The sequence below is a fragment of the Cebus imitator genome, unplaced genomic scaffold (genome assembly GCF_001604975.1).
Source record: "Cebus imitator isolate Cc_AM_T3 unplaced genomic scaffold, Cebus_imitator-1.0 Scaffold112, whole genome shotgun sequence".
In the NCBI taxonomy this organism is placed as follows: domain Eukaryota; kingdom Metazoa; phylum Chordata; class Mammalia; order Primates; family Cebidae; genus Cebus; species Cebus imitator.
In genome coordinates, this window is record NW_016107427.1 from 3,649,851 (window position 1) to 3,663,462 (window position 13,612).

At 47.4% G+C, this 13,612-nt stretch overlaps 1 protein-coding gene across 2 annotated transcripts in view; it reads right to left on the reverse strand.

Moving 5' to 3' along the window:
• The window catches only part of PKNOX1 (PBX/knotted 1 homeobox 1), a 74,548-nt gene that overhangs the window by 32,734 nt on the left and 28,202 nt on the right, over positions 1-13,612 (reverse strand). For both annotated transcript variants that reach the window (XM_017538565.2, XM_017538568.2), the window contains exons 2-3: positions 4,023-4,129; positions 207-334 (exon numbers count right to left, since the gene is read on the reverse strand). In XM_017538565.2, the coding sequence (XP_017394054.1) occupies positions 207-334; positions 4,023-4,073 (179 nt within the window). In that variant the 5' untranslated portion in view covers positions 4,074-4,129. The remainder of the gene's footprint in view (positions 1-206; positions 335-4,022; positions 4,130-13,612) is intronic.

A 13,612-nucleotide genomic window follows, 5' to 3' on the forward strand; every position in this document is an offset into this window, starting at 1 on the left:
TATGTTTAGTAGAGACAGAGTTTCTCCATGTTGGTCAGGCTAGTCTCGAACTCCCGACCTCAGGTGATCCACCTGCCTGAGCCTCCCAAAGCGCTGGGATTACAAGTGTGAGCCACTGCACCCGGCTCTACAGTGTTCCTTTTAACAAACTCGTCGATGCTCCTCACTCCTCTGAGCGCCCCCACAGCTGGCACCCCCGGCGCTACCTATAAATGGCCTGCTTGTCCACATCCATCGGGGTCTGAGACTCCACGGGGGGAGGGCTCACTCCTTCTGCATCAGGTTCAGAGCAGTTTGGATCTTGTTCTGTCTTTAACTCTGTTACTACTTGCATCTGTAAAAGGAGGAAGATAATTCTTATTACCAAACACAAACCACTACTAGGTACTCCATGCTCCACAGGAATGCAATCAGAGTGGGGAACTGCCAGACAGCAGTGTGACTGCTATCCATGGAAAGAATGCTGCCAACAAAACAGCTTCCAATTTAATGTGCTTTAAGGCAGATAAAGGTCAAATTTCCAAACTGCCTAAGAACTGAGATAACCAATGTCTGTGAAATACTCACTATTTTTAAAATAACACTGACGATGCCCTACTGAAGGGGACCGCCACATGCACTCTTACTCTTCCATCTATCGCTATATATCCTCACGCTTAATAATATGACAGCCAGAGAAGCATCAACAAATAGTCTAAGGTCTTCTCACCATGTCACAGAAACAACTTAACTCCATATGCTACATATTTGTGACAGGGCTGAGCTTCTCCCATATCTACCCTCAAACGTCAGCCAACATAGCCATAAAAATTTCACTGCATTTAGAAAGGAAAAGATCAGCTGTGTTTACTTAAAGCCTTAAAAGACACTATCATTTAAACTGCTTTAAACAAGTGATGCCTTTGTCATTTAGGTAAAAAGTATTTAAATCATTAAAAAAAAATCAGTTTGCAAAAACAAAATTTTGTGGCAATAAGCTCTAGTTATCTATGAGCAATAGATTAGACTGTCCTGACCTCAGCTTCCTCAGGACCAGGACTGGGCCATCTCTCCCACGGTGGATTTGGCCATGCTTCTGTCCCTTAAGGAAGCAGCCTGGGGCAGTGGGGGCGGGGCCATCCCCACCGACCAGACAGACTGGGGCCTGCCATGAATGCCCACCCCCATAGGACGCCTCTCACACCCTCCAGCCCTGTGCTCTCTTCCCTCCAACTTCTTGTTTTTGGAGTAAGATAACTTCTATTCTGCTGCCTTTAAATGGGACAACACACTAGGAAAACTGCTTTTCTTTCTCTTAAAAAAAATACAAGCAAGGAAGCCTAAGTGGACGCAGTATTTCTATAAGGTGATCTGCCAGCATGTATAAAAAGCCTTAAAGAGGCCATGCGCAGTGGCTCACGCCTGTAATCCCAGCACTTTGGGAGGCTGAGGAGGGCGGATCATGAGGTCAAGAGATTGAGACCATCCTGGCCAACATGGTGCCACCCCGTCTCTACTAAAAATACAAAAATTAGCTGAGCGTGGTGGCATGCGCCTATAGGCCAAGCTACTTGGGAGGCTGAGGCAGGAGAATCACTTGAACCTGGGAGGCAGAGGTTGCAGTGAGCCAAGATCATGCCACTGCACTCCAGCCTGGCGAAAGAGTGAGACTCCAGCTCAAAAAAAAAAAAAAAAAAAAAAAAAAAAAGGCTGGGTGCGGTGGCTCATACCTGTATTCCAGCACTTTGGGAGGCCAAGGCAGGCAGATCATGAGGTCAAGAGATCGAGACCATCCTGGCCAACATAGTGAAACCCCATCTCTACTAAAAATATGCAAAAATTAGCTGGGCGTGGTGGTATACGCCTGTAGTCCCAGCTATTCCGGAGGCTGAGGCAAGAAAATCGCTTGAACCCAGGAAGCAGAGATTGCAGTGAGCCAAGACCACGCCACTGCACTATAGCCTGGGTGACAGTGCGAGACTCCATTTCAAAAAATAATAATAATAATGACCAGGCACGGTGGCTGGAGCCTGCAATCCCAGCACTTTGGGAGGCTGAGGTGGGCGGATCACCTGAGGTCAGGAGTCCGAGATCAGTGTGGGCAACATGGTAAAACCCCATCTCTACTAAAAACACAAAAAAATTAGCCGGGCGTGGTGGCATACACCTGTAATCCCAGCTACTCAGGAGGCTGAGACAGGAGAATCGCTTGAACCTGGGAGATAGAGGTTGAAGGAAGCTGAGATTGTGCCACTGCACACCAGCCAGGGTAACAGAGCAAAACTCTGTCTCAAAATAAATAAATAATAAAAAATTAAATAAATAAATAAAAGCCTCAAAAGATTCATTTCAGTATTTCAAAAAAAAAAAAAAAGATTATGAAAAGAGAGAACCCTAAATGTGTTCAACCTTGGAAAAATGGCAAAATAATTATGATATATCTATGCTGTAGATCTATTTCCATGCTTATTTAAAACAGTGCTGATAAAACACTTCCCAGGCCCTGGGGAAGCACTCGGGCATGAAAAGGGTAGCACTCCCAGTGTCATCTGCACCCGGCTCAGCTGCCTGGGAGGAGGTGGCCAGTAGCAAGCACTGCTGTCCCAGGCTGTCAGAGGCAATCACCATGCACAGGAGGCAGAGGTGGGGTCAGAGCAAAGACCAGGCAGGCAGGAGGGAGAAGAATGATGGGAACAGTGAATACTGTGCCCCATGGCAGGCAGAGAGCTGCCCAAGGCATGCCAGGAAGAGATGCTGGGGATGGCCTGGGGTCCAGAGGGGCTGCCTGATTCGGACCACAGGGCAGCCCAGTCTTTGCATGAAACCCACAGGAATCCACAGGGAGTCACTGGAGAGCTCAGGAGGGACATCATTAGATTTGCATTTTAGAAAAAAAAAAGATCAATTGGAAATACCAAAGGACTAAGGACTTCTAGGCTAAGGAAGCAGGGTGACTACACAGAATTTCCCTCCTTTAATTGCTATACAAAGCAAAAACACTACCACTACCAAAAATCTGCAACAGGCACTGAACAAGGACTTGTTGGTAAAATCAACCACCAGGAAAACGGGTCCTAGCGCCCCAGCTTCTAATCCCTCCTCAGAACTCATCAACATGGCTCCAGTGAGTCACCCGGAGTCTGACCCTTGCCATCGAAGTCCTCGAGGTGGGGAGGAGAGCCGAGGGGGCACTGCACTGACCCTGCCTGCTGGGCAGGAAAGTAAAGGGCAGGGCCAAATCCCTTCACTGGCTCCAGAGTCAGTGGGATGATGAGCCAAGTGCCAGTGGGCTCAGAATGCAGTGTTTGGTTTTCGTTTTTGTTTTTTCCAGGTATGTCTTAGGAGCGCGAAAATGGAGAACACAGTGTTTAGCACGATCGAAGGCCAAGAAAGACAGCAAGGGCCTCAGCCAAGCCTCAATCCTCTTGCTCCTCAATTCATTCAGGTCACAGAACACAAAACACTCAGATATTCAAAAGCACAAAACACTATAGCTCCCAGGAAAACAAAGTCTCATCTATAGTGGGAGGGCAATGGCGAGCTGCCTGTGTACGGCACAACCATCCAGCATGAGCAAGGCACAAACATGGAGCACGGGAACCTTGCAAATCCATCGCTGGGACAGCCCCTCTCATGCCCACCAGGGAGACAAAGCCACAGGATTCCCATTCAAAGGCTGATCCAGTTAGAGACTCAGAAGAGCCACCAGTCAACATGGGAATCTGTCATCGTGAAAATCAGCCACGTTTTCTTTCAAAGTAACAATGCTAATTAACACTGACATTAACACTGACAGTAAATTCCCAAGAAACTGTCATGACTTAGGGAAGTCAAGAGTCCTGGCAATTTCGGCATCAGTTAAGGAAATAATGTTAATTATTCTATGGCATATTTCTCTGAACACAAACGTACAATAAATGCGTAATACACTAATGCTGAGCATGCAATCTCATGGCAATTGAATTATAAGTATACAAAGCAATGTCCATGCTTGAGTGTCAGGTTGATTTGTAGCCAGAATGCAGAATCAAGTTCAAGCTCACCTGTTGCCCATCTTGATAGCTGTCTATACTTAATGTCTGTGTAGCCATCATGGTTCACCAGAGTTCTATAAGACATCAAATCATCTTGAGTGAAAAGCGAATGGTATCTGGAGAACAAAACCAGAAAAATATCAGTTAATAGTCGTAGAGCATTTTTTTTGGTTTTGTTTTGTTTCCTTCATTCCACAACATCCGATTTTTAAAAATTCATATTTTTACACAGAGAGAAAAAAGTTAGCCTTAACAGTATGTGATAAGCCAAATCCTACTTAGCAGCCCTTCACTGACACAGCACTTATTTTCCTGTGCTGGGCCCTGACTTGCTATTACATTTGCAGCCAGTCGTTCATTGCCCAACGAACATCAAATCAATGCCTGCACATGCCAGGCAGTGTGCTGGGCCCAAGGGGCAGCAGTGAGCATGACAGCCAGGGCCTCAGCCCTCCTGGAACAAACAAGCCAAGGAGGAGACACAAGGCACAGGGCCCAGGATGGGCAGAGGGTGAAGTGAGAGGGTGCCTGGGCTGCCTTCCCGGGCCGTGTGGTCAGAGCAGGCCTCCCTGAGAAGATGCTATTTCGGACGAGACTCGAGAGGCACGCGGAGATCAGGGTGTTTGGTGTTTGAAAGAGACGAGCGGCTAACACAGAGGCCTAGGACAGGGATGGAAAAGAGGTGCTCTGGGAGACTGAGGCGGGCATGCTTGTAAACACGTGCACATCATACAGATAGGTAAGTAGGAGCACACTTGCTTAATGACAACAGAAAACCACAAAATGCCACTGATGAGCTGGAAGGATGGAGCAGGAACATGAGCAGCACCTGCAGAGCGGGGGAGGGCAGCCAGGCTGGACCACAGCCGGCACGGCCTCACCACTGCTGGTGCGGGTCACAGACATTCAGAGTCTGGGCCGCCCTGAGAAGGTCATGTAGAGGTCAAGGGCAGTCGTGCCACTTGTTCTGAATTAGCAAGAACATCAAGGAAAGCAGCACTTTAGGAGACCGTGTGAAACGGAAAGAAGTCCTGTCTAAGCCTTGCAGGATGCCAGACTACCACCCTATCCTGAGTGAGATGGTTAAAAGGAACTCTGAGTCGGGTGCTCACAGCAGCAGCAGTGGCAGCAGCCAGGCCACCTCCTGAGCACAGTAGCCATTCTAGCGCCATGTGCCCTCACAACACCTGAGGGAGGCACTGCTGTGATGCCACTTACACCTGAGAAGCCTGAGCAATGTGGCCACAGCCACTGAGATGGCCAGAGGCTGAGCTAGGACTCGCCCTTAAAAGCATCATTTTGGAGCCATCAAGGGGGCACAGTCAATGGGTAAAAGGGAGGGAGCAAAGTCATGGGTACAAAGGAGGGGGCACAGTCAATAAGTACAAGGGAGGGGCCCAGTGAATGTGCACGAGATAGGGTACAATCAGTGGGTTCAAGAGAAGGGGCACAGTCAACACGAGCAGCTTCTGTGGCCTCGGAGGGGAGAGCATGCTGGGACATTTTAGGTTTGAGATGCTTCTCAGACACCCACATTAAAACTCTGAGTAAGGGAGTCTAGACTCTAAACACAAATTTGGCCATCATCCAAGTATGGTTAGTACATGTTGGGGGTTGAACTGTGTCCTCCAAAAGATATGTATGTCCAACTGGGCATGGTGGTTCATGCCTGTAATCCCAGCACTTTGAGGCTGACGTGGGAGGATCACTTTAGTCCAGGTTAAGACCAGCCTGGGCAACATAGCAAGACCCTGTCCCTACAATAATAATAATAAAAAAAATCTGCCAGAATGGTGGCTAAAACTTTATTTTTAGATATTTACTGTGATTAAAGCCTTAAGACTTGATAAGACCATCCAGGAAGAGGACAGACCGTGCTAGAAGACAGTCTGCAGTTCATGGAGACAGGGAGACAGGAGGACCCAGCACAGGATGAGGAGCTGCCAGGGGACAGCAAGAGAACCAGGCAATGCCCCCAAAGCCACAGGGAAAAGGAGGACCAAGGACGTGGGAGTGCCAGCCATGGCAAGGACAGCTGAACGCCAAGGAAGCGGGGGCTGAGCCTGCTGCCGATGAGCAGGAGAGCCTGCAGGGAGGAGGCTGTGGCGGAGCACTCCCACGGCCCAGGGCAATCCTATCGACACAGGTACACCCTGCAACACGGCAGGAGAGCCACTGGTAACAGAAAAGGCTGGAAAACACTTTCAACAGAAGCCTGGTAAAACAGATAATGATAACCCGTGAAATGGAATACGTGCAATTAAAATATGAGGAAACAGGCAGAGAGCCGTGGCTTACACCTGTAATCCTAGCACTTTGAGAGGCTGAGGCGGGCAGATCATGAGGTCAGGAGATCAAGACCATCCTGGTCAACATGGTGAAACCCAAGCTCTACAAAAAATTAGCCGGGAGTGGTGGCGCGCACCTATAGTCCCAGCTACTCGGAAGGCTGAGGCAGAAGAATTGCTTGAACCCAGGAGGCAGAGGCTGCAGTGAGCCAAGATTGCACCACTGTACTCCAGCCTGGGTGACAGAGTGAGACTCTGTCTCAAAATTTGAAAAAAAATTAAAAAAAATTAAAAAATTAAAAAAAAAAAAAATATATATATATATATGGAAACACTTCATAAATTCTTCCCCAAGACTCCCGTTTTGACAGAGACCCACACATCTGCAAACTTGTCACTGAATCTCTCCTAACAGGTCTCTGCCTTGACCATAACCTGGCTCTCCTCCAAATCCCTGCTTTCTCTCCAATTTCACTTCCATCTGCTCCCCTTCACCACAAGGAGTGGCTCCATTCAGTGCCATCACCTCACACCTTGATGGTGGTAGCAGTCTCCTACCTGGTTGTATGAGCCTCTAGTCTTGCCCTCTACCAGTCCATTCTCCATGCTTTCTTTCTCCTTTTTATTTTTTTGAGATGGCGTCTTGCTCTGTCTCCAGGCTGGAGTGCAGTGGCACAATCTCAGCTCACTGCAACCTTTATCTCCCAGGTTCAAACAATTCTCCTGCTTTATCCTCCTGAGTAGCTAGGACTACAGGCATGTGCCACCACACCCAGCTAATTTTTGTATTTTAGCAGAGACAGGGTTTCACCATGTTGGCCAGGATGGTCTCAATCTCCTGACCTTGTGATCTACCTCACCCACCTTAGCCTCCCAAAGTGCTGGGATTACAGGCGTGAGCCACTGCACCTGGCCTTTTCTCCTTTTTTTTAGAGACAGGGTCTTGTTCTGCCAGCTAGGCTGGACTGCAGTGCAACTGTAGCTCACTACAGCCCCAACTTCCTGAGCTCAAGGGATGTTCGTACCCCAGCCTCCCAAATAGCAGGAACTACAGGCCCACACCACAATGCTGGCTAACTTTTTTTATTTTTTGTAGAGAAGAAGTCTCGCTATATTGCTCAGGCTGGTCTTGAATTCCTGGGCTTGAGCAATTATCCTGCTTCAGCAACTCAAAAGGCTGGGATTACAGGTGTAATATGGTCTGGCTGTGTCCCCAACCAATGCTCATCTTGAATTCCCACGTGTTGTGGGAGGGACCCAGTAAGAGGTAATTGAATCATGAGGGGCAGGTCTTTCCCATGCTGCTTTTGTGATAGTGAATGAGTCTCACATGAGACTTGATAGTTTTAAAAAGAGGCATTCCCCTGCACACAAGCTCCTCTCTTTGCCTGCTGCCATCCATGTAAGACATGACTTGCTTTTCCTTGCCTTCCACCATGATTGTGAGGCTTCCCCAGCCATGTGGAACTGTGAATCCATTAGACCTCTTTCTTTTGAAAACTGCCCAGTCTTGGGTATGTCTTTATCAGCAGCATGAAAATGGACTAACAAAGTAAACTGGTACCAGGAGTGCGGTACTGCTGAAAAGACACCTGAAAATGTAGAGGCAACTTTGGAACTGGGTAACAGGTAGAGGCTAGAACAGTTTGGAGGGCTCAGAAGAAGACAGGAAAATGAGGGAAAGTTCGGAACTTCCTAGAAACTTGCTGAATGGCTTTGACCAAAATGCTGATAACAATATGGACAATAAAGTCCAGGCTGAGGTGCTCTCAGATGGAGACGAGGAACTTGTTGGGAACTGGAGCAAAGGTGACTCTTGTTATGTTTCAGCAAAGAGACTGGCAGCATTTTGCCCCTGCCCTAGAGATTTGTGGAGGTCTGAACTTGAGAGATGATTTAGGGTATCTGGTGGAAATTCCTAAGCATCAAAGCATTCAAGAGGTGACTTGGGTGCTGTTGAAAGCATTTGGCTTTATAAAGGAAGCAGAGCATGAAAGTTTGGAAAATTTGTAGCCTGACAATGTGATGGAAAAGAAAATCCCATTTTCTGAGGAGAAATTCAAGCTGGCTGCAGAAATCTGCATAAGTAACAAGGAGCCAAATGTTAATCCCCAAGACAATGGGGAAATGTCAGAAGTCCTCACAGCAGCCCTTCCTATCACAGGCCCAGAGGCCTAGGAGGAAAAACTGGTTTTGTGGGCCAGGCCCAGGGTCCCATGCTGTGTGCTGCCTAGGGACTTGGCGTCCTGTGTCCCAGCTGCTCCAGCCACAGCTGAAAATGTAGAGCTTGGGCTATGGCTTCAGAGGATGCAAGTCTCAAGCCTTGGCAGTTTCCATGTGGTATTGGGCCTGAGAGTACACAGAAGTCAAGAACTGAAGTTTGGGAACCTCCACCTAGATTTCAGGAGATGTACAGAAATGCCTGGATGTCCAGGCAGATGCTGACTGCAAGGGTAGGGTCCTCATGGAGAACCTCTGCTATGACTGTATGGAAAGAAAATGTGGGGCTGGAGGCCTCACAGAGAGTCCCTACTGGGGTACTACCTTGTGGAGCTGTGAGAAGAGAGCCACCATCCTCCAGACTCCAGAATGGTAGATCTGACAGCTTGTACCGTGCACCTGGAAAAGCTGCACACACTAAAGGCCAGCCTGTGAAAGTAGCCAGGAGGGAAACTGTATCCTGCAAAGCCAAAGGAACAGAGTTGCCCAAGACATGGGAACCTATCTCTTACATCGGTGTGTCACCTGGATGTGAGACATGGAGTCACAAGAGATCATTTTGGAGCTTTAAGATTTGACCGCCCTGCTGGATTTCAGACTTGCGTGGGGCCTGTGGCCCCAGTGTTTTGGCCAGTTTCTCCCATTTGAAATGGCTGTATTTACCCAATGCCCATATCCCTGCTGTATTTACGAAGTAACTCAACTGCTTTTGATTTTATAGCCTGATAGGTGGAAGGGGCTTGCTTTGTCTCAGATGAGACTTTGGACTGTGACTTCTGAGTTAACGCTGAAATGAGTTAAGACTTTGGGGGACTACTGGGAAGGCATGACTGGCTTTGAAATGTGATGATGTGAGATTTGGAAGGGGCCAGGAGTGGAATGATATGGTTGGCTGTGTCTCTACCCAAATCTCCTCTTGAATTCTCACGTATTATTGGAGGGACTTGGTGGGAGGTAGCTGAATCACGGGGCAAGTCTCTTCTGTGCTGTTCTTGTGATAGTAAGTCTCATAAGATCTGGTGGTTTTAAAAAGAGGCATTCCCCTGAACAAGTGCTCCTCTCTTTGCCTGCTGCCATCCATGTAAGGCATGACTTGCTCCTCCTTGCCTTCCACTATAATTGTGAGGCCTCCCCAGCCATGTGAAACTTTAAGTCCAATTAAACCCCTTTCTTTTATAAATTGCCCTGTCTTGGATATGTCTTTATCAGCAGTGTGAAAACGAACTAACACAAGGTGTGAGCCACCTGAGCAGGCCCATTCTCCCAGCTTTCTAAAATGAAAATCTGACCATGTGACCCACATGCTTAAAATCGCCTCTGCCCAACCTTCACCCACAGGCTTCAGCATCCCCTCAATGACCCCCTTCCATACTCCAAGTTGTATAAATAAAGCAATCACCACATTTAGCTTCCCCAGCATTCCAGGTTATCCCCAGCCTGACAGCTCTGCCCAGACACACTCCCCTCTCTGCATAGCTAGGAGGGGACCATGCATCATCACTCACATCACCTTCTCCAGAGAGTCTTCCTGATGAATCTCGCCCACACCAGTGTTAAGTTTGTCCCTGCTGGGTCCTCACACAGCACCCTCTGCCCAGCCCAGTATTTCAGTTGTTTATTTGAACTACAAGTTCCTTAAGGGCCATGAGCTTGTCTTGCTGCATCCCCAACTACTAGCACAGTCTTTGATGTCAGTAGGCACTAAATTAAAATGTTTCTAAGAGGCTGAATCATAAACTTGGCCTGAAGGTAATAATCACTGGCATGACACATTTTTGGACACACAATTTGCTTGCCTTCATCCCGTATCTCCTTGTTCCACTTAAGGCCAATTTTTAATTTTTTGGTTTAATGCACAATTGACAAACTATTTTACAATTTTAATTTTTATGATTATTATTCAAGTGGTTGCTGGAACATAAGGCTCCTGAGGCCAGGCTCTGTGTCTGAGTAGCCTCCATCCTCACAGAGGTGACGTCTGCTGACACACAGCACTAGTCCTGTGGAGGGGTGCTACAAAGCGGTCAGCGGGGCTTTGTGGGACCATCTCTAAGTCCTAGTCTGCTTGGAGAAAATGAGATAATCAGCACATGGGGCCAGGCATTATGACTCATGCCCATAATACCAAGACTTTGGGAGGCTGAGGCAGGAGGATCACCTGAGGTCAGAAGATAGAGACCAGCCTGACCAACATGGCAAAATCCCGTCTCTACTAAAAATACCCAAATTAGCTGGGCATGGTGGCATACGCCTATAATCCCAACCACTTGGGAGGCTGAGGCAGGAGAATTGCTTGAACCCAGGAGGCAGAGGCTTCAGTGAGCCGAGATCACGCCACTGCACTCCAGCCTGGGTGACTGAGACTCTGTCTCAAAAAACAAAACAAAAAAAACTAGCTAAATTAGCTGAGTATGGAGGCTCACACCTGTAATCCCACTACTTTGGGAGGCTGAGGTGGGAGGATCACTTGAGCACAGGAGTTCAAGGCTAACTTGGGCCGGCCGGGCGTGGGGGCTCACACCTGTAATCCCAGCATTTTGGGAGGCTGAGGCAGGCAGATCATGAGGTCAGGAGATTGAGACCAACCTGGCTAACACAGTGAAACCCTATCTCTACTAAAAATACAAAAAATTAGCCAGGTGTGGTGGCACGCCTGTAGTCCCAGCTACACGGGAGGCTGAGGCAGGAGAATGGCTTGAACCGGGGAGGTGGAGGCTGCAGTGAGCCAAGATCATGCCACTGCACTCCAGCGTGGGCAACAAGAGCGAGACTCCATCCAAAAAAAGACTAGTCTGGGCAACAGAGCGAGACCCCATCTCTACAAAAACAATTTTTTTTTAATTAGCTGGCATGGTGGCTAACTTATGTGGGTTTCTATGTAGTTGTGCCAGCTTCCAAAGAGTTCCAACTGAACAAAACTTGAAACATACACATCTGGGAGGGTCTGTGACAATACAGCCACACACGGTCAGCCACTTTGTTGGGAGACAATTCTCCAGGACATTTTTAAGTCTCACCATCTAGGTTTTCCAAGCACATTTGGCTAAAGGATGATGGACTAACAAACACATCTGGGATGCTGGCATCAGTGCACTGCTCGAGAGAGATCGGGACTCCCGAGGGTTTACAGTCCAGACTGGGGCCTTCCCTGGCCTACCTTCCACAGAACGCTTTTAGGTCGGTGCAGCCAGAACCCTCCACACCTGATGTTTCTGCTTGGTAATTTTCCATCCATGGCCCCTACCCCTGCTCCTAGTCCCCCCTACTGCAAAATCCCATTGCAGCAGTCCCTACATCTACCATGATCATCCTGAATAGCCTGCCCTTTGTTCTGCTTTCTTGAGACAAGGTCTTGCTCTGCTACCTAGGCTGGAGTGCAGTGGTGCAATCGTGGTACACTGACTGCAGCCTTGAATCCCTGGGCTCAAGTGATCCTCCTGCCTCAGCCTCCCACGGAGCTATGACTACAGGCTCGCACCACCGCACTTGGCTAATTTTTAAATTTTTTTGTAGACATTAAGTTTCACTATGTTGCCTAGGCTGGTCTCAAGCTCCTGGCCTCAAGCTATCATCCTGCCTTGGTCTCCCAAAGCACTAAGTGCCTTGCCATCTTTAACAAGGGTTAGAATAAGTTTTTCTTTAAAAATATAAATACAGGGGAGGAAGGCAGCAAATCAGGCTGCCACGTGTGTACCGATGCAACAATCTTGCATGTTCTTCACATGTACCCAAAAACCTAAAATGCAATTAAAAAAAAAAAGAAAAAAAGAAAAAATAATAATAAAATAAAACTCAACAATGAGAAAAAAAAAAAAGGTAATGATTATCACCCAGAATGAGTTAGGAAGTATTCCTTCTGCTTCTATTTTCTGGAAGAGATTGTAAAGAATTTCTATTATTTCTTTTTTAAATGTTTTATAAAATTCATCAGTGAAACCATCTGGCGCTGGTGCTTCTAAGGTTATTAATTAGTGATTCAATTTCTTTAATAGATATAGGGCTATTCAGGTTGTCTATTTAATTTTCTGTGTATTTGGTAGTTTGTGTCTTTAAATAAATTTGTCCAGTATATCCAATTTAAATACATATATATACACAGCTCTTGAACATCAGCATTTGCAACCAGCACAGGAAGTAGTTTCACACAGGAATCAATGGATGCTAACACTAGCTTATGAAAGTATGACGAGAAGGAAACGTGCACCATCTCAAAGTATCTGCCACAAGATACTTTTTATTTTTTATCTGAGATGGGTTCTTGCTCTATCTCCCAGGCTGGAATGCAGTGGCAAGACTGGCTCACTGCGGTCTCAGCCTCCCACACTCAGTCTCCCGAGTAGCTAGAACTACAGAAACAGGCCACCACACCTGGCTAATTTTTGCATTTTTTTGTAGGCAGTGGTCACTCTGTTGCCCAGGTTGGTCTTGAACTCCTGGACTCAAGCCATCCCCAACCTCAGCCTCCCAAAGTGCTGGGATTACAGGCGTGCACCACAGCACCAGACCCAAGATACTTATTAATTACAAAAGGAAAACAAGTAACTTCAGGATGGAGAGATGTGGTAGAAAACACCTTAATCAAATGGTGAAATTAACATCATGGGCCTCCTTGAAATGAGGCACTGAAGAGGACACACTGTCCTGGGCTTCTGTGCAGCCCTTCCTAAAATGCAAGCTGTGAGTCCAATGCTCAGGATATGCCCACGAACCCAAATTGAGAGGCACTCTACAAAAAAACTGGCAAAAATATAAGTAAACAGCCAGGCATGGTGGCTCATACCTGTAATCTCGGCACTTTGGGAGGCTGAGGCGAGTGGGGCACCTGAGGTCTGGAGTTCGAGACCAGCCTGGCCAATATGGTAAAACCCCATCTCTACGAAAAATATAAAAATTAGCTAGGTATGGTGGCGTTATACCGGTATAACAACTCTAAAGGAAAACCTTCGCCGGGCGCGGTGGCTCAAGCCTGTAATCCCAGCATTTTGGGAGGCCGAGGCGGGTGGATCACGAGGTCAAGAGATCGAGACCATCCTGGTCAACATGGTGAAACCCTGTCTCTACTAAAAATACAAAAAATCAGCGGGGCATGGT